At 42.6% G+C, this 20,479-nt stretch overlaps 1 protein-coding gene and 1 pseudogene across 2 annotated transcripts in view; one reads left to right on the top strand and one right to left on the bottom strand.

The window, feature by feature from the left end:
• Mov10l1 (Mov10 like RNA helicase 1) overlaps positions 1 to 20,479 on the top strand; it is a 70,682-nt gene that overhangs the window by 7,540 nt on the left and 42,663 nt on the right. For both annotated transcript variants that reach the window (XM_021258762.2, XM_021258760.2), the window contains exons 4-7: positions 15,486 to 15,598; positions 16,612 to 16,796; positions 19,843 to 19,986; positions 20,225 to 20,469. In XM_021258762.2, the coding sequence (XP_021114421.1) occupies positions 15,486 to 15,598; positions 16,612 to 16,796; positions 19,843 to 19,986; positions 20,225 to 20,469 (687 nt within the window). The remainder of the gene's footprint in view (positions 1 to 15,485; positions 15,599 to 16,611; positions 16,797 to 19,842; positions 19,987 to 20,224; positions 20,470 to 20,479) is intronic.
• Positions 13,915 to 14,465, bottom strand: LOC106009436 (large ribosomal subunit protein eL22 pseudogene; annotated as a pseudogene).

Below are 20,479 nucleotides of genomic sequence, written 5' to 3'. Positions count from 1 at the left end.
GGTTCCTGTTGAGGCTGAGAGTTATGCTTAGAGATGTGAGAATTGCCATGAATACAATCATGAGACCCAGTGACCATGGCAAAAGAATATTCTTGAAAGAAAATACAGTGAAAACAACATGACAGTGGAAATTGAAAATGGAGGTCAGAAAACTTCTGTAGAAGGCCAAGTAGTACAGCTTGAGGAGCACAAGGCCCCCTGGAAAGCTCCTTTCCTCTGGGCTGGTGGCACCAACAATGCCTGAGAAAACATGTTTGTGTCCCATAAAACTTTATTTATTTATTTGGTTTTCTTTTTGGTACCGGGGATCAAACTCAGGACCTTGCGCTTGCGCGGCAGGTGCCAGAACCACGGAGCTAAATCCTTGGCCTAAAACTTTTATTTATAACCTCAACCTTGAGGTGAGAAAAGGAAGACTTATGCTAAATATTTCATATCCTTACTGGCGAGTCAGAAGATACTATTTTCTTTCTGACATTAATTTAACAGACATCATTGGCTTACCCTGCCAGGCACTGCATTGTAGAGTTCACATCCTGTTGGAAGAGAGAACAGACAGCAAGAAGTGAATATGTAAACTGCAGAGTTCTCTGCTCTGCTGGACACACAGAGTGTTGGGGACCGGGTAGACAGGGTTCCTCAAGTACAGAGAGGCTGAGGCCATGTGGTGGGTGAGTCAGGGTGTGGCAGGAGGGGATTCTGGGGTGAGCTGAGCAGGTTGAACTGTGTCCCAGACATACCCCCTGGGGTGACCCTGAAGAGGTCCTGCCCTTTGGCCCACAGAGAGGAGCAGAAGCTGCAGTGTGACTCAGGAGGAGAGGAGGCATGTATAGTTTTAAGAGCAAGATCTTTCCCTCCTTGGGGGGATCTCAGCATACGTGAGATGGAATTCTTAACATCAGTAAACAGCTCAGGTTTTATACTGAGTGTCCAGTACCCTTCACCGTTTGGGTGAAGGTGGTTAAATGGAACTGGGCACTCAGCTTCTCTCACAAGGCTTCTCACCCTCAACATCCTGACAGCTGGGCCAAATCATACTTGGTGCTGGTGGCTTTCCTGTCTGGTATTCAGCATCACACACACACACACGCACACACACACAATGACAACCCAGAATGTCTGTGGTTATTGCCAAATGGCCCCTCCGGGGCACTGGCCCAAAGTGTGGATGCCAAATGCTGAATGGTGGCCTGAGAGCCTTTCTGCATCCTTCCTTAGGCCTGGAGTCCAGTGCCAGACCTAGCCCATGGGGTCTGCCTTGTTTCAGGTGATTCTTTGGTGACCACTGTGTTACATTCCTGAAGTCCTCAGGTTGCTCTGAAGCCTATGCCTAACATCTGCTCTCTCCCCTCCCATCCCTACCCTGCAAACCCCACCTTAGGTCCTTTATCCTGCTGAGCTGTACAGTCTCCAAAGCATTTATTTTCATGTCTATCCACTCTCCAGGCCCTTCCTAGCCTGCTCCTTGTGGACAGCCCAGCCTTGCTCTCCAGGCGGGAGGAAGACACCATTGGAGATAGGCAGGGAGCAAAGCGGGTGGGCGCTCACTGCTGGGTGCACCATAGCATGCATCAGTCCTCTCCCGAGGCCATGGCTTTTGCTAGCAGCTGAGTGCAACCAGCTGACTTTGTACATGGTAGTACACATCTGAATAGTGAAGGGGTGTTTGTAGGGAACAGGGAAAGGGGACGATCCTAGAACCTCGGCAGTACATCCTAGTCTCCTGTGAGCCATGACAGCACAAGGTGAATTAACTTAGTAGACAGAAAAGATAGAAAAAAATGAGACTTAGAGAAGAAGCTGAGCTTTGGGCCTGATCAGTGCTGCTCTGGGTAGCAAAGACAAAAGCCCTGAGCTTGCTATACCTTTATTTGATACAGAGGGAGAATCAAATGTAACATGACTCAGGACAGAGAGTTCAGTCCACAGGAAGACAGATAACTCAGCATTGGAAATTCTAGAACAGTGAGGAACTATGCAGATGAAGATTTTGTTCCTCCCAGGATGTCTTCAGCTGGTGTGGTCTTGTCCTGGAGCATCACTGCATCACTGGACCATTGAAGTTTTAGCTGTGACCAGAGGCCAAAATGGAGTTATGTATTGACATGCCACAGCTGGCCTGTAGGCAGGAGAACTAGACCTAATCATAATTTTAATTATGAAATGATTTGCCCCCAAATTATGTAGAATTGCTCCTGACATATCTTCCTTTCTTTGTTTTTTTGGTACCAGGGATCGATCTCAGGTCCTTGCGCTTGTGCAGCAGGTGGCGAAACCACTGAGCTAAATCCCTGGCTCTTCCTTTCTTTTTGTTTTATGTAAGTGTGCTATTAGGGAAAACTGAGCACGCCCAAAAATGGCTTGTTCCTCTGTATTATGAGGACCTATATAGTGTGTTTAACTGGCTGAGCTGTCTATAATGAGCTCTTTTTCAAAGGGCTATCCCCAACTGCGGTTAGGGGAGAAGGGACACAGGTTTCATCCAACTGTTTTGAGCTGAGAAGGGTTGATGCAGGAAAGACTGCAGTCAGGGGCTCCTTCTAGAGAGCTAATTTAATGGGCCTTAAATGAAAACCATGTAGAGCTGGGGATTTAGCTCAGTGGTTTTGCCACCTGCTGCGCAAGTGTAAGGACCTGAGTTCGATCCCCGGTACCAAAAAAAAGAGAAAAAACCATGTTATAAATTAGCAATAAAAACCCCATTTACAAAGTATATCTGGTGGATATTGGTAAAGAAATGTCTAGCATATTTGTTGTTGATATTATCTGTATGATCACTTGGATTTTGGCAGTCTATAGGCAAGAATAAGCGAAAGAAAAATTTTAAAAGAGATTACAGCATGCATAGTCAAGGTATAAGCACTGAAAATAAAAAGGGTAGTTGGGGGAAAGAAGCATGTTTAGAAACTGTTTGTAAGGTAATAAAATTGTGAATGTAACCTGTTGACTCAGACCCTCCGCTAAATGGAGATTATCTATAAATCAAATTTTAATTTCTCTTAATTTTGGCTGTAAAAAGATTTAAAAAATCTAATAATTTTTTTTTTTTGCTACCGGGGATCAAACTCAGGTCCTTGCGTTTGCGCAGCAGGCAACGAAACCACTGAGCTAAATTCCTGGCCAAAAATCTAATAATTCTTTTAAAAACAATTTTAGCTAAAAAACTTAAAACTCTTGTTGAACTCATATAAATTTTATCTTCAGTTATACTTTTCTACTGGGTGTTTAAGACCAAGTTACACGATGAGACCCATATTAAATAAAATTAATCTCTTGCTGTCTAACAAGGTCAATTAAGTCTCCTCAGGCACTGTCTTGGAACCATGTATAGAGTCATTTAGCTCCTCTGTCAGTGTCAGCTGTCAGGATATGTCACAGCCTTGCTCAACCATGTTGCTTTCTGTGAAAGCATAGATTTTTTCCTTCGGGTGACATTCTTTTGGCACACTTTTTTGTTGAATCTTACTGTTTTGGTATCCAGCAGCCTCCCTGCTCAGGAGCCTCCCTGACTCACCAAAGCTGCAGGATCTTGGAGAAGATTCCCTCATGGCCTGGATCTTTTTGTTGTTGTTGATCTTGGAGGGGCAGGGCCAAAGTATTGGCTGTCTTCTTAGCCCAGTTGCCTTGCTAGTTCTGGTCTCTAAACTTTGGTTGTTGAACACTCAGAAGAGAAGATCAATAACATTAGCATTGTAATAGGAGTAGTGAACTTAACTGTTATAATTTTACCTGGATATTAGGCATTTTGAAATAAAAATACAGTTAGGAGACTGTTATTATTGCCAGTCATGGTTGTTCTAGTGGTTGAATCCCTGTAAAACGTTAACAGAAAAAGGCTTTAAATCAAGGACTATACATAGTATTTTAGCATGACAATTGTGATATTATCTTTGTAATACTTGAATGTGTATCTTAGTATAAAATAGCCATTGTTAAACATACTCACTCCACCCAAAAAAATGCATGAAAAAGGCTCTTACCTAAGTAGGTATCTTTTGATGGGGATGTCATCTAAGGAAAATACATTGGCCTACAAATGTACCTGTTATCATAAGTGGTTGGGGCCTAAGAGAAAGGCAAATATCTGAATCTAAAGGAGGTTATTACCATAAACAATATGTTGAAAGGCCCATACAATTAGAGGGCATGAATACATTTTGTACACCAGAAAAGTAGCAGTAATAAGTATCACAATTATATAAAACCTTATGTCCTTCAATGTAGTTTGGTACCAAAAGCATCTTTCTAATAACACCTTTTTGTTTATCCCACAGAAATTAATCTTTTGAAGATGACCAATGTAGACATATTATCACAATAACATATTTAGAACTTAACCAATGTAAACATTTTATAGTAACATATTTAGAGCTTAAACTTTGATGATAACCAATGTAATCAATTTATAATAACATATTGAGACAGTGTTTGTTGGGGTGTGTCTCCCATAAGGTTATGAAAATTATTGGGGGGTCCTATTAGTGAATTAAGACCAGAATAATTATTTTCTGGGCAGCTGCTTCTTTATTCACCAAGGGGAGTCCAATTTAATAGTCTCTCCAAACCCAAGGGTCTCTGTTTACTTTGACAAAACTTTTTAAAAATTTTTATAACTTCTTATTACAATTTGCTTATTGTAAGTAAGCAACAATACACATTACTTTTATAAAATAAATCTTGATGTCACTTTGATCAGCTAGCAACCTGGGGGCTAGAAAGGTATGCCTTTAATAACATTTATCTGAAAGCCAATTTAATAATAGGTGAATATCTTATAAGAAAAATTTTCAAAAGGTGAAAAAGAAAATTGAGCTCAAACAAAATACCTGTACGATTGGACAGACAAACAGACATATAAGACAATTTATAAAACTAGAGGGCTAGGGGTATAGCTCAGTGGTTCCACTGCCTGCCTTGAAAGTGCAAGGACCTGAGTTCGATCCCCAGTACCAAAAAAAAACAACTACAGTGCACTCATATATTTGGCCAAATTGAATTATAATATCCCTTTTATGATTGTTAGGCTTCTAATTGTACATAAGACTGGTCAAATACTTTTTGTAGGTCAGTTAACAGAGATCTCTTGTGATTAGAATCAAAGGGAATAAAAGCACTTTATACTGTAAAGAACATTTTTAAGTCCCCCCCCCCTTTTTTTAACCATAAATCTATTTTTGTTCTCCCTCTGGGGGGTGGCATCTTGGTCCTGGACCTCTCTGTGGATTTTTCAGTCATCACAGATGAGGTGGGTCACTCAGGCACAGCTGGCTCATCGCTCTCAGCTGGGGTGCTATCGCCCATTCTCTGAGATGTTTGTGGTTCCACCAGCGTGACCCATGATCACACGTTCCGGGAGGGCAGCCACAAGGTTTCATTGTTATCTGTCATCACACAGGCAAAACCTCTCCCCCAAGTTATAAAGGCAGTGGGGCTGTTCCATTTTCCTGTTCCGACATCTTTCCAAAGGACTTGTGGTTTCTGGGTCTTAGCTATGGCATCTATATGCCAATGGAGCACTGCAGGTGGTTGTGTGAAACCTGCTGCAGGATTTTAAAAATTAAGTACGAAAACAGCTAGATCTAAACAGTCTTATGGAGGCAGCTGATTTCACCTTTTTTTTTTTGTCACCGGGGATAGAACTCGGGTCCTTGCGCTTGCGAGGCAGGTGGCGAAGCCACTGAGCTAAATCCCCGGCCCCTATCACTCTTTTGATTGTTTAAGCAATTGATGTTTGTGGGTGGCATGGGCTCTTTTTACTATGGCTTGTCCTTGTGGATTATGTGGGATACCAATACTGTGCTTAACATGCCAAATAAAGAATTTTTGGATGCATTTATTAACGTATGATGGACCACTGTCAGTTTTAATATTTTGGGGCACTCCCATGGCAGCGAAGGCAACAAGCAGTGTTCTTGAACACTGTGTCCTTTCTCACCAGAGTAACATGTGGCATTTATCATGTGTGAAAATATATCTGTAGAAACATGTACAAATTGAGACTTTCCAAAAGAGGGGACATGCATCACATCCATCTGCCAAATCATAGTAGTGGCTAGGCCTTGAGGGTTAGTTCCCTCAGGGGGAATGGGCTGTGGAATCTGCTGGCAACTAGGACAGGCCATGACCATCTATTGTACCTGAACTCAAGACAGCTGAAAATCATGTTGCAGTGCCTTGGAGTTCTGATGGAAATACCTATGTGATTCCTTAGCCTGATCAAAAGCAGCAAGAAATCCTATAAGCTGATCTCCTTGTGCATTGCCATAGGAAAATGGTCCAGGAAGATTGCTATGTGATTGCATTTGTACACAAAATGATTTAAGGTATTTTAATTGTGGAAAAATAGGGCATCTCAGAAAAAACCTGTAAAATGAAAGTGGCTTTACAAGCTGACCCAGGGCCAGCAAGTCAGGCATCCAACGAAAATAAGTTATTGCCTGGCCTTTGCCCTCAGTGCCGAAAAGGCATTCACTGGGCTCGAGATTGCCGCTCCAGATAAGATAGGGATGGGGCACTGCTGCCAGAAAATGGGAGTCGAGCCCTTCCCGGGCTTGGGAAACAATAGGGGATCAGGGCCAGGGGGCTCCAGTCCCTCTGAGTCAGCGGTACCCGGTTCAGACCCGTGCACAAGTACAAAATTAGACTGCCTGGGAGCACTAGGGAGCTCAGGATTAGATCTTCCCGCTGCTCAGGGAGATCACCTGCTGGGAGGTGAGACTTCTGTATCTGTCTCCACAGACATTTACGGACCCTGCCCCCAGAACAAGTGGTTTGATACTTGGGAAATTCTAACTTTGAAAGGTATTACAGTTATTCCAGCTATTATTAATTCTGATTGTACCTTTGAATTGTGTGTTCCTGTTAGTCCCACAGGACTTTGGGTAATAGAACAAGGAGATTATATTGCACAATTATTGCTCTTACCTAAACCAAAATTCAGTATTAGCTTTAAAAATTCCCGAGAGGATCCTCAGCCAGAAATTCCTCAAGAAGAGGTTCATTTCACCCAAGAGATTTCCAAAAAACACCCCATGTACAAAATTAAATTGAATGGCGAATTCTTTGCAGGGCTGTTAGACGCGGGCGCGGACCTGTCCGTCATCAGCATGTTTTTGGCCATCATCTTGGGGAAAAGCCTAGCTAAACATCTCTGGGAGGCCTTGGCGCCCCCAACAAGTTCTACAAAGCTCCATTCCCCTGCCTTAGGAAGGGCCTGATGTCAATTGGGACATATTTGTCCTTACATAGCTCCCATACCTGTAAATTTATGGGGCAAAGATTTATTGGAAGAATGGAGAGTCGTAGTTGTCTATTGTGCCCCATGAAAGCTCACTGGGCCAACAAATGATGTCTAAAATGGGATATGAACCTGGAAAAGGATTAGGCAAGCAACTTCAGGGGGGAACACAGGCTATAGAACAGCAACAGAAAATAATCGCTTTGGAATTAGATATGATCAAAATTTTTTATTGGGGCTGTTGAAGAAGTTTCTCCCCCCAAGTCAGCCTTGCCTTTACAGTGGAAATCAAATGACCCCATTTGGCTTGATCAGTGGCCCCTAACACAGGAGAAACTAACCATTTTAGAGCAACTTATATTAGAACAACTTAACAAAGGAGATTTAGAACCATCCATGAGGCCTTGGAACACACCCATCTTTGTTATTCCTAAAAGGTCAGGCAAATGGCGTTTGCTTCAGGACTTATGTGCAGTTAATGCCAGCCTCATTCCAATGGGGGCACTGCAACCTGGTTTACCAAACCCAGTGGCAATCCCCCAGAAATGGCCACTTAGGATTATAGATTTAAAAGACTGCTTCTTTAACATTCCTTTGTGACCAAGTGACTGACCTTGATTTGCCTTTTCAGTACCTAGTATGAATTTTAAAGAACCGATAAGCTCTTTCAGGGGACTGTGTTGCCTCAAGGAATGGCTAACAGCCCCACACTGTGTCAGCTTTTTGTAGCACAGGCTCTTCAAGCTACTCGTAAATTATTCCCTACTGTATATTTAACCCATTATATGGATGACATACTAATCTCTGCAAATACACAACAGCTACTTTTACAGGCCTTTGCTGTTACAAAGAACAATTTAGTGCACTTTGGACTGTGCATAGCACCCAAAAAAGTTCAACTATCTGAACCTTATACTTACCTGGGTACCTTGTTAGCAGAGCGATCTGTTAAGCCACAAAAGATACAGTTTAGGACAGACAAATTAAAAACACTAAATGATTTTCAAAAATTATTAGGTGATATTAATTGGATTAGGCCTAAAATAGGGATAGCAACTTTTTTGCTTTTCTATACTGGGGATCAAACTTGACCTTGCGCTTGCAAGACAGGCACAGTGCCACTGAGCTAAATCCCTGGCCCTAGGATAGCAACTTTTTAATTGTGGAATTTGTTTGAAATATTATAGGGGGATTCTGATCTTAATTCCCCTCAAAAATTAACTCCAGAGGCACAAATGTGGTTACAATTAATAGAACAAAGCATAAATAACCATCAGGTTTTTCATATAAACTCTTAACTATCCGATTTGTTTGTGCTTAACATCCCCCATTCACCTATAGGTTTAATAGGACAGTGGTATGAAAAACAGGTCATTCCCATGGGATAGTTGTTTTTATCTAACCAGTCAGTGAAATCTCTACAATTATATCTAGAGTAAATTGCAAAAATTGTTTTCCTGGAACGTAATCATACCCAGCAATTATTTGGTGCTGATCCTCATTTCATCATTATCCCAGTTGATAGGCTCAAATGCAGACACTGCTACAAACTGCTTTATATTGGCAAGTAACCTTTTCAGATTTCACTGGACAGATAATCATTACCCTAGTTATCCTTTGTTTCAGTTTTTTGCATGACGTGAGTTTATTCTCCCCAAGTTTACTCAGTTTTAGCCATTGCAAGGTGCCTCACCTTATTTCACCGATAGCTCCTCTAAGAGCCACACAGCAATTTGGAGCTCTTCCTTTAGCTATGTGTTGACTACACCTGGTCTCTCTGCTCAGAGGTCAGAGTTGGCTAGCCATTTTATTTGTGATTGAAAACTTCCCTTCCCAACCTCGTAATATTTTAAGTGATTCCTCTCATGCAGTTGGTTTTACTCAAAGACTGGAAGGAGCTATGGTCTGCTCTACCTTAGAACCTAAATTAAAACATTTTTGGGCTGGGGATTTAGCTCAGTGGTTCTGCTACCTGCCTCACAAGCACAAGGTCCTGAGTTCAATCCCCAGTACCAAAAAAAAAAACAATGACTTTTTAAAAAGATTACAAAAGAAAAAAGAAAATTAAAAAAAAGATTACAAAAGGCCATATGTCAAAAACTGCTCCCGAAAGGTGTATTAGGTTAATTTAAATGAAACCATTCTTGGAATACTTGTGTACCAGGTAACAAACTGATTTTCTTATATTAGTGGTTCACTAAAGTATTATTTAAAAAGTATTTGCAAAAATATTTCTAAAAGCTAGTGTCTGTATATTAAAACAAGTTAATATTGATTGTCTGGACATGATGTTCTTAGTACATAATAACATTTTAACTTCTTTTTTTGTTTGTTTATGAATTTTTTTTTGAGACAAGTTCTTGCTGTGAGTCCAGGCTGGGCCTTGAACTCATGGTGATCCTCCTGCCTTAGCCTCCTGAGTGCTGGGATTACAGGTGTGTGCCACCATGCCTAGCACATTTTAATTTCTTAATATCTCTAATACCAAGTCATTGGTATTTTCCTGAAAATGTACTTTCTCTTATTTTGGTACCAGGGATCGAACTCAGGATCTTGCGCATGCGAGGCAGGCAGCAGAACCACTGAGCTAAATCCCTGGCCTGAAAAATGTACTTTTTAAATATTATCTTAACTTATTGTACAGTTCCCTGGGATCTTCTTCATAGTTAAATTTTATGGTTGATAAATTTGAAATTGTAGATAGACACCTTTGATAGACTTCCTGTAGACTGTCATATTTTCTTTTTTTAAATTTTTTTAAAATTTTATTTTATTGGTACATTTTAGGTAATGACATTCATCATTGGAAATTTGCACCTTTACATACTCTCTTGGTTCTTATTTTTCTCCCTTCCCCTGCCCTCCCTTCAACCCCTCCATCCCTCCCTATTTACAAAGACTTTTTTTCCATTTTTTCATTTTCTCATATTAATTCCATTCCCTTCTTTCTTTTCCCCTACCCCTCCCACTTCCTCTTCCCCTTTGCCCATTTTCTTCCTATTTCACATTATCTATTATACCTTTTAATCCTTATTTACACTTTCAGTTTCTCACACTAGAGAAACTATTCGGTATTTACACATGTGTGTCCTATTTATTTCACTTACGAGTATCACCTGCTGGGTAGGAAGAACCAATATAGTGAAAATGGCCATACTTCCAAAACTACTATATAGATTTATGCAATGCCAATTGAAATTCCAACAATATACTTCACAGAACTAGAGAAAACAATCCAAAAATTCATTTGGAACCAGAAGAGACCTAGAATAGCAAAAGCAATTCTAGGCCACAGAGACGTGGCTGGGAGTATCACAATCCCCAACTTGAAACTATACTACAAAGCTACTGTGATAAAAACAGCATGGTACTGGCAAAGAAACAGACCCAAGGATCAGTGGACTAGATTAGAAGATGCAGAAACAACTCCAGACGCACTCACCCACCTCATGTTTGACAAAGGAGATAGCCTATTTAATAAATGGTGTTGGAAAAATTGGATTTCAACCTGCCAGAGATTAAAACTAGACCCATACCTATCACCATGCACTAAACTAAGATCAAAGTGGATTAAAGATTAAATATTAAGACAGAAACACTAAACTTGCTGGAAGATAAGTTAGGTAGAACTCTTGAAGACATTGGCTCAGGAAAAGACTTTATGAACAAAACCTCAGTAGCACGGGAACTAGCACAAAAGAATCAACAAATGGGATCTCACCTTATTAAAAAGCTTCTGCACAGCAAGAGAAACCACCAAGAGAGCTAAGAGGCAACCTACAAGTGGGAAAAAAATTTTAGCAGCTATACCTCAGACAAAGGACTACTATCTAGAATATATAAAGAACTGAAAAAAATCAGACCCCCCAAATTCAAAGAGTCAATTCAAAAATTGGCATCTGAAATGAACAGACATTTCTCAAAGAAGTAAAAGCGGCAAATAAATATATTAAAAAAATGTTCAACATCACTGGTCATTCGAGAGATGCAGATGAAAACAACACTGAGATTCCACCTCACCCTAGAAAGAATGGCTGCTATCAAGAAATCAACCAATAACAAATGCTGGCAGGGCTGTGGGGAAAGAGGAACCCTGCTCCACTGCTGGTGGGAGTGTAGACTGGTGCAAGCACTGTGGAAATCAGCATGGAGATTCCTCAAAGAACTAGGACTGGAAGTCCCATTTGACCCCGCTATTCCACTGCTGGGGATCTTCCCCAAAGAATTAAAAGAATCATACCACAGTGATATATGTGCACCCGTGTTTATAGCGGCACAGTTTGTAATAGCTAAAGCTTGGAAACAGCCCAAGTGCCTGCCCATCAACTAGAAACTGGATAAAGAAGTTGTGGGGTTTTTTATAAAATGGAGTACTACTCAGCCATAAAGAATGAGAAACGAGAGACATTTATAGGTAAATGGATGCATATTGAGGCCATACTCTTAAGTGAAATAAATAGAACACACATGTGTAAATACCGAATAATTTCTCTAGTGTGAGAAACTGAAACTCTAAATAAGGATTAAAATGATTAAAACAAATAACTGATAATTTGAAATAGGAAGAAAAGGTCCAAAGGGATAGGGGTGGTGGGAGAGGAAGGGGAAAGGAAAGAAGGGAAAGGAAAAATTATGAGAAAAGAAAGAAAATGGAAATGAAGTCTGTGTAAATAGGGGAGGGTGGAGGAGTGAAGGGTGCACAGGTAATGGGGATAAAAATAAGAACCAAGATGCGTCATGTACAGGTACAAGCACCCAATGATAAATGTAAACATATTGTATACCTAAAATGTACCTATGAAAGAATTTAAGGGAAAAAAAAGAGTATGGCCTCAATGTGCATCCATTTAGCTATAAATGTTTCTAATTTCTCATTTTTTATGGCTGAGTAGTACTCCATTTTATAAAGGCTGTCATATTTTCTTTTTCTTTCTTTCTTTTTTTTTTTTTGGTACCAGGGATCGAACTTGGGACCTTGTGGTTGCAAGGCAGGCACTGGAACCACTGAGCTAAATCCCCAGCCCAAGGCTGTAATATTTTCAATTGAGGAAATAGTTCAGAGAAAATTCTGCTAAATATGAGATGTTTATAGAGTTTTGGGTTTTGGAGGGGTTTTTTTCCTGTTCAAATATTAACTATTTCACAGGTACTGTCTTTTTGCCTCTATTCAGCATAAATAGGTATTTGGTTTTACAAACTAAAACTTGGCAAATAAACTCTATCTGTGATTTTTTTTTGTGTGGTACTGAGAATTGAACTCAGGACCTTTTGCTTGTGAGGCAGGACCTTTTGCCACTGAGCTAAACCCCCGGCTCTGTGATTCTTTTGAACATGTCTCATTCATCTCATTACAGAACATCAGCTTTTCCAATTAAGAGTAATGGCTTTCTTAAACTCTTCATACAGTTTTGGAAGTCCTGTCGTAGAATTCAGCATTAGCTGGGCATGGTGGTATGTGCTTGTAATCCCGGTACTCTAGGGGGCTGAGGCAGGGAGATTGCAAGTTCAGCCCCAGCCTGGGGAATTTAGCAATTTAGCAAGACCCTATCAGAATAGAAAGAGATGGGGAAGTAGCTCTGTGAAGTCCTGGGTTCATCCTCAGTGCCGGGACACACGCGCACACACACAACACGACACATACACACGGCATTCGTTTTCCATACCATGCTACCTTCTGGGTCTGATTTGTTCATTTCCTCCATTGCTTTTGTGTCTTTCTTTTTACAAGTTTTATTCTCAAAAGCTGTAATTTGCAAAAGATGTCAAAAGTGAAAGATTCTTGGTTCCACAATTATGAAATACTTTGATAAAAGATTTCCAGCTGATGTTGAACAAAGTGTAACCAGATGATAAAGGTTTCATTTTTTTTTTTTTTAATAAGAGGAGCACGAAGTGGGACCCTGGGGTTATTTACCAGTGTTTCCTACACAGCAGAGCATTTGTCAAACCCAGCTGGCGAATGCAGCAAAGAGAAAGCCAGGGTGGCCAGAGCCAGGGTGTGGTGTTAGCTTCTCCGTGGCGTTCTGTGGTGGTTACCGGCGTACTCTGTGCACCTCAGCTGCTGCGCTTGTTTCCGCGGGTTGACGGCATGTTGGGAGGTGAGGACTACGTCTCTGCTGCAGGCCATTCCAAGTACCTTTCTGCTCATAAGTTTCCTAACAGTGATCTTATTTCTGTTATAGTGTCTTGTTAAATCAGGATCTACCATGTTATCACTGTGAACACAAATACTTTTATCTCCATTGTTGGATTTTTTTTCTTTTTTTTCCTGTTGTTGGATTTTTAAAGTAGCTGTACCATAACACTCACAATATCATCAGATATTTCTCCTTCAATGGAATGCTCTTCCAAAATTTTTACTTTGATTCTACAATTGTGAGGAGGAAAAACACTACTTAAATTTGCTTAACTGTTGCTTTCTTTAAAAAATAACTTTTTCAGGGCCGGGGATTTAGCTCAGTGGTTCCGGCGCTTGCCTTGCAAGCGCAAGGTCCTGAGTTCGATCCCCGATACCAAAAAATAAATAAAAATAACTTTTTAAATTAGCACATTAACAGCTGTTGCTTAACTTTTCATGTGTGTCTAGGAAATTTTGGCATAAAAAGTCAGCAAAGTTATGTTAAATAATTATTGGATGAGAATTCATGATTTATGAAACAGTATACAGGGCCGGCGATTTATTTAGCTCAGTGGCACCACACCTGCCTCGTAAGCGTGAGGCCCTGAGTTCAATCCCTGGTACCAAAAAAACAATATACAGATGTATCTCTGTAGCTGCATATGTTTTTTGGTTTTTTTTTTTTGATTCCCAAGTTTTATTCAAGAACTCATAAAAAATATTCCAGACAAAGGAGTTTTAACCCTCATCTTCCTCCTTCTCTTCATCCTGGTTAATCTGGAAATAACGTAATTCGTAACTCTCTTTGCCATTACCAGCTACATGCAACCAGTCACGTAATTCTTCTTCTTCAAATACCTATTGGAAAAAGGCACCTCAGAAGGCACGGTGACCTTGCTCTTGTTCCTTTCAGTGGTGGCCACCCCTCCGCTGAGATTCCCGGCTTTGCCCTTCACCTCGATTCTCTCCTGGAGAAACTGCTCGAAATTGGCAGCGTCCGTGACTCCATCTGCGACAGGATGTGTGAAGTCAAGGGTGAACTTCAGGACCTGCTTCTTTTTTTTGACCCCCTTTGCCACAAGCTTTTTCACGGGTGCCATGGCGGCCGAGGAATCAGAGAGGGCTATAGCTGCATATGTTGAATTGTGGTTTTAGGGCACTGAACTTGAAGTTGCTACAGCAAGTCTGTCTCCTCTTTCCAGATGGTCAGTGCTATCACTGCAGTTCCTGTGCTGAGGAGCGATGTCAACAGATACATGGTCTCAGTTAATGTGTTTATTACCAGCTTTCTAAGAAACAAATTCAGTATTCAGTTATACCCTTTGGTTTTTTTAGCTTAATGCAGTCAAAGTGTTGATTCCAAAACAGTGCAAAGGTTGTAACTTGCATTAGCTTTTATAGTTTTCTCATGGCAGTCTCTGTAGACTCACTGTGTCTGTCAGGACGGCTCAGCCACATGTGTCACTGAACCTGCTCCAGTTCCCATCAGCCCTGCCAGCCCAAGGCCAGGCAGCCCCATGTGTTCTTTAGGATAGGCCTGGACACTTCCCAGGTCTTTGTAGGCCAAGGGCCTGCCAGGCAGCATGTGCCCCCTGCCCCAGAGCTGGAATTCCCTCAGATCCAAGTGTATTTTCCTCTGTCACCGAGCCACTCAAGTGTCCTCCTTATGGGAAAGTGGAACAAACACCTGTTCTGAAGGAGTTGGGGAGGGGATAGGTACCTGCTGCTTGTCTCTCAGGTATGCTTGCTCTTGCTGCAGCCTAGTCATGTATACTAGAAACTCCAATTCAAATTACTTTATTTTAGTTGTTGATTCTTTGTCTTTAAAAAAATGGAAAACTGGGGGTTATATTCTGAATAGGTGAGGCCTTGAGGTGGCAGGCCTGACTGCAGTTGTCTCTGGGCCCTGTTCCCTTTCCTCATAGGCCAGGCATGCTTGATCTCGAACACTTTTGGTTTCATTTAACCAGAGTTTGGCTAAATAGGTATTAAGATCAGTGAATATGCTTGTAACAGAAGTAAAACATGTTTTCAAAATGTTTGAATGTAGAAATAAATTCAGTGTATCACAACCTCAGAGTAAACTGTGCACTTGAGCGTCACTTGTGGTTTTCCTTCTGGCCATTTCAGGATTCCAGCCATGCAAGGGGGACTGGGTAGAGGCTGAGTACTGGATCCGGCCGGGTTCCTGGAACAGCGAGGCCCTCACAGTTAAGCCACTGAGGTACAAGCGCGTGGACCAGGTAGTGTGCTGACAAGTGGCCCCTCCCCATGTTTTTGCCACCAGCATTCTTCTGTATGCATGGAGAACCCTAGATAAATAAAACTTAGGCCTGGCCTATTTCCCTAGGGAAATCAAGATGACTCAGTGCTCATATAACTAAGATCTAAGTTACAGTATGTACATGCACATGCTAAATACTCTGAAGGAAAAACTGTGCATGATAGAGAATTGTAGAATTAAGGGGAGTGAGGTGTGGGACTTATGCTTCCTCAAAGCTGTTGTAGTTTGGGGTGTGAGTTTGCACCAGGGTAAGGGGTTAGCATGAACTGAGCTGTGACAGAATGGAAAGGGGATGTCAGACACCACCACAGCCCTGTCACTCAGCCTGAGCTCCCAGGCCCCTGCAGGCCCCTTCCAGGCCCCTGTCATTTTGGACCTTACTGAGTGTGGGGCATTTGGGCAAGGAGTATTTGGTTAAACTGTGGAGCAAAAGCATGCAGGCTCTGTGAGAAGGAAATGATTAAACAATGAGAAGTTCAGCTAGGCATGTTGTGCCTGGCCATTGTCCTTCCCCTTTCCCCAGGAAAACTGCCTAGCCTTGAGACAGCTCCTTGCCCAGACTGCTTTTCTCCTGCTTTTTTCTCTTATGCTGATATTTTAAATAAAAGCCTGAAGGCTGGGGATTTAGCTCAGTGGGTCAGCCGCCTGCCTTGCAAGCGCAAGGTCCTGAGTTCGATCCCCAGTACCAAAAAATAAAAAAAATAATAAAAGTCTGAAAGTTCTAGGTGTTGGTGCTACTCATGGGAGTCTCCCTAACTCTGGGTGCTCTCAATTGAGTGGCTTCTCTGGCCCTCTGTGACTGAACTAAGTCTCATCTCCAGGTAATCTTTTGCATCCTTTGCACTGCCATAGTTGCTCACCACAACAACTGAGTCTGCTGGGCCAGTCTGATCCAGGCAGATTCAGAGAGGTGAATGTTAAGAGCCCCTTGTTGGCATGGCTTTTAAACAATGTTCAGTGCTGCACTTTCAGGTATGCATCTCCAGCCTTTGTGGGAGGAATGGGGTGATAGAGGACAGCATCTTCTTCAGCCTGGATTCCCTGAAGCTCCCTGAGGGGTATGCACCACGGAGATACGACATCGTCAATGCTATGGTAGTGGAGAGCAGCCAGTCGTGTTATATCTGGAGGGCGCTCTGCATAACCCCTGTAAGAAGGTAATGATCAAAAAATTTCTTTTTTGGCAGGCAGAGGACCTGATTTAAGTGTATTTTGAGGTGTCACAGTCATGTACTGCTCAACAGTGTTTCAGTCCTCAGTGGGCCACATGTACTGTGCTGGTTCCATAAAGTCATTCACATTGAGTGATGTTGCAGCCTTCTCAGTTTGCCTTTGTACACTCCTGTGTTTACTGAGAATGAACATCCCAGAACAGCATTTCTCAGAGGGCATCTCTATTGTTAGAGTGCATGCCAGGTACTTTAGTAAGCCAGGTTGACAGGTTACAGGTTAGGAGGCACGTACCTTCTGGAGAGTCTCACTCTCTGTGGTTGAGGGAAGGTCTAATTCAGGGGTTCCTCTAGTTTTTGTTTTTGTTTTGAATTGGGAATTGAATTCAGGGCCTTTGCACTAAGCTGCATCCCCAGCCTTTTTAAAATTTTGAAACAGGGTCTTGCTGGCTGCTAAGTTGCCTAGGCTGGGCTCAGACTTGCATTTCTCCTGCCTCAGCCTCCCAGAGTGTTGTGATTACAGGTGTGAGTCATCATGCTCACTCAGCTCAGGGTCTCTTTTAACTCTTACTTCTATGGTGACAATTGTTGTAGTCCTTTTTCTGTTGCTAATGATACAATAGCACAAACTGGAAGAGTAACAAAAGAAACAAGTTTACTTTGGCTCATGGCTCTGGTCCAAGGTCAAGGGTTGAATCTGGGGACAGCGTTCTTGTTGGCAGGGTCCCTAGGCAGTAAGGACATCATGTGGCGAGAGACGCGGAAGAGTGGGAGAGCCCTGGCCACAATGGCTTTTAGAGTAGATTCCCTGGAGATGACTTCATCGTTAGAGTGGATTAACCTCATGAGGGTGGAGCCCTAACCGTCTGTCCCACCTCTTGGTATCTCATTATGGAGATGGAACTTCAGCAGGACTGTCATCAGGGAGAGCCCCTACTCAAGCATAACAGTGGTGGCCATTTTGAGGTACATTCTTATTTCTTTTGTTTTTTTCTTTCTTTTTTTTTTTCTTTTCTTTTTGACATTTTTAAAAACATGTTGGCCATGTAGGTTCTCGTAAGAGTTGAATATCCTGTGTCTGCTGTTTTGTTTGTATGTATATAATGTGATGCCCTTCCCACCAGCTCTTTGAGTGTCATCTCAGCCCTGTCTGCTGGGCTGACCTGAATGCTGCTGCCCTTGGCATGTAACCTCTAGCACACTCCTCATAGATCGTGATTCTGCTTACTCCCTGCTCTCCTCCATAGAATGCCAGCTCTGCCTCCCTGCCTTGCATCAAACACTAGACTCAGGCTGTAGGTGAGGCAGGCAGCCCTGTGCAAACTGACGGGCAGGTGTGTGGTGCCTGCTTGCACTGATGCGGGTGAAGGAGGGATAGGAGGATCAACGGATGTTGCTGGACTGGAAATGGCCCTGTGCCCTCATCCTGCTTGGAGACACTTGTCTTTGGCCTCTTGGAGCCTGACTCCCTTCCCCATGCTCTTTTTCTCAGCACTATTCAGCACCATCTGCCTGGCTACAAGGTGCCAGGAAATGAGGTGGGCTGGTTTGCTGTCTGGGACCCTCCCGTAAGCCTTGAGGCCCCAAGTTTTCTATTTGTTTCCCTGTAAATGCTGTGAAGCCCTACTCCATAGACCTAGGATCTGACTGCAGATCCATCAGTGTCATGACCTCTTGAAAGGCATGCCTGTGCTGCCTTGACTCTGCTCTTCAGAAATAGAAGCCTGAAGATCTGCCTCTGCCCACAGCAGCCTCACTCAGGCTTCCTGATGTAGAATAGGTGGCAGTGGGACTGCGGAGGTAAGGCCTGCCACCTGCCCATTTTCCCATTGGCTCACAGATTCTGTATGCGAATGCTTGATATTGCGGGGAGCCTGGGGCTGTTCCCCTGTGCTGCAGGCTCCTAGTGTCTCATGGATAGCACAAGTAATGCACAAAACTAGCTTCTACACAACTCCCAGCCATAGCAGCCCAGATCTCAGCCCTAGCACCTTGAACCGCTTGTCGTGTGGGTGGGTTGAGCCTAGACTCTGGAGGCATTCCCACCTCCCTTCCCTCTTCACACTCTGTCCCTTTCTTTGGCTGATGTGGGCAGCCTGCATACTACCTCTGCTCAGAGGATGGAGGAGAAAAAGGAAGGGGCATACTGGCCAAGGAAGGGTCACTGGCTTTGTGGGCAGGACTAGAAACATAGAGGTTCATTCTGGAGGCCCCATTTTCTTGAAGAAGCTGAAGACAGGGAAGCAAGTGAGACCAGGATGACCTTCTCCAAAGAGCATGTGGAGAGAGGGAAGCTGGTAACTCTGTTGAGGGAATCTTCAGTTTCTAAATAGCAAAACTTTCCATCTGTTTCACGTATAGTCAGGTGTTGCTTAGCAGTGGGTCAGTGTTCTGAGAAGTGTGTCACTTACCAGGCAAACACCATAGAGTGTACTTACACAGGTCTGGGTGGTATAGCCTTGCTCCCAGGCCACTGGCCTGCGGGACATGTTACTGTGTAGAACTGTAGGCAGTTGCAACAGGTGGTATTTATATCTCTAAACAAACTTAAGAAAGGCACAGAGAAATCTAAATGTTAGGAGTTTCTCAGCTTCATTTGAATCTGATGGGACCACTTGAATATGTGGTCCATTTTGAAGGAAAGGTCATCGTGCAGCCTGTGACTGTAGTTCAGAAAACTTATTGAACACAGATTTAGTAGATCCCTGAAGAGCAAGGCCCAGTGCCTCCCCATTTCCTCCCCCTGTGCCTGGGAGGTGGGGGAGATGAAGGAAACCCCTGTGTAACAGGTCATATGCCACCTCTTCCCCTTCTTTCTAATTCCTGGGGGATTGTGACACCTTCTATGAGGTGGCTTTTTGTCCTTGAAAGTTCTAGGTCTTGTGGAATCCCAGCTGTGGTCATTGGGGCTGGGGGGCTCTCTCTAGATCATCGTCAGTCTGTCCCCAGCGAAGCAGAAAGGGGAGAGGAAGGAGCAGGGGCACTGCAGGAGGCCTCCCCACATCCTGACATCTTTCTCTGGTACCTTCTTTAGAGACTCCGCTTCTGTTGGTGAGGCCCCAGAGGAGTCCTATGGAACCCACTTACTGAAGAACAAAGGTGGTATTGAAGTTACAAGGATGACACATTTTGGAACACTGAAAGAAGGAGGAAGTAAAACAATGGTGATCTGGATAGAGTAAGTGTGCATCAGAAATTTTAAAGTTTAAAGGTTATAAATCAGTTTTTAAACTGGTTTAAGGATGTCTGTAAAACCAACTGTATTTTGCCACTCATTTTTTCCCTCTAAAAGTCTTTTCAAAAATTTTCTCCCCCACATCTCTTAATTTAATAAAGGTATTTGCAGCTGCCATTCATGAAATTGAATTCTATGTTTCTCAGCTCTGAGAGTTGTGTCTCTGTAACTCTTTTTCCAGGAATAAAGGAGACATTCCTCAAGACCTAATAAGCTGCAAACTGGCTGGCTGGGATAGAGCTCAGCAGTTTGGGTTTCAGACAGCAGACGTAGGCCAAGCCTACCCAGAGGCATCTTTTGTTTCCATTCCTGAGAAGAAACAGCTTTTTTCAGATGAAAATTTCAACTCCTTAAATAGCGACAGAAAAAACAAAACCAAAGAGAGACTGGAGGGCAGATTGGTGAACAACATAGAAGACTCTCCAGGTAGATGGGT

Source organism: Heterocephalus glaber, unplaced genomic scaffold (genome assembly GCF_053883595.1).
Source record: "Heterocephalus glaber isolate CG9 unplaced genomic scaffold, H.glaber_assembly_v1.0 deba00001444, whole genome shotgun sequence".
In the NCBI taxonomy this organism is placed as follows: domain Eukaryota; kingdom Metazoa; phylum Chordata; class Mammalia; order Rodentia; family Bathyergidae; genus Heterocephalus; species Heterocephalus glaber.
The sequence above is the reverse complement of the archived record's forward strand: the minus strand, read 5'-3'. Positions and strand labels throughout refer to the sequence as shown.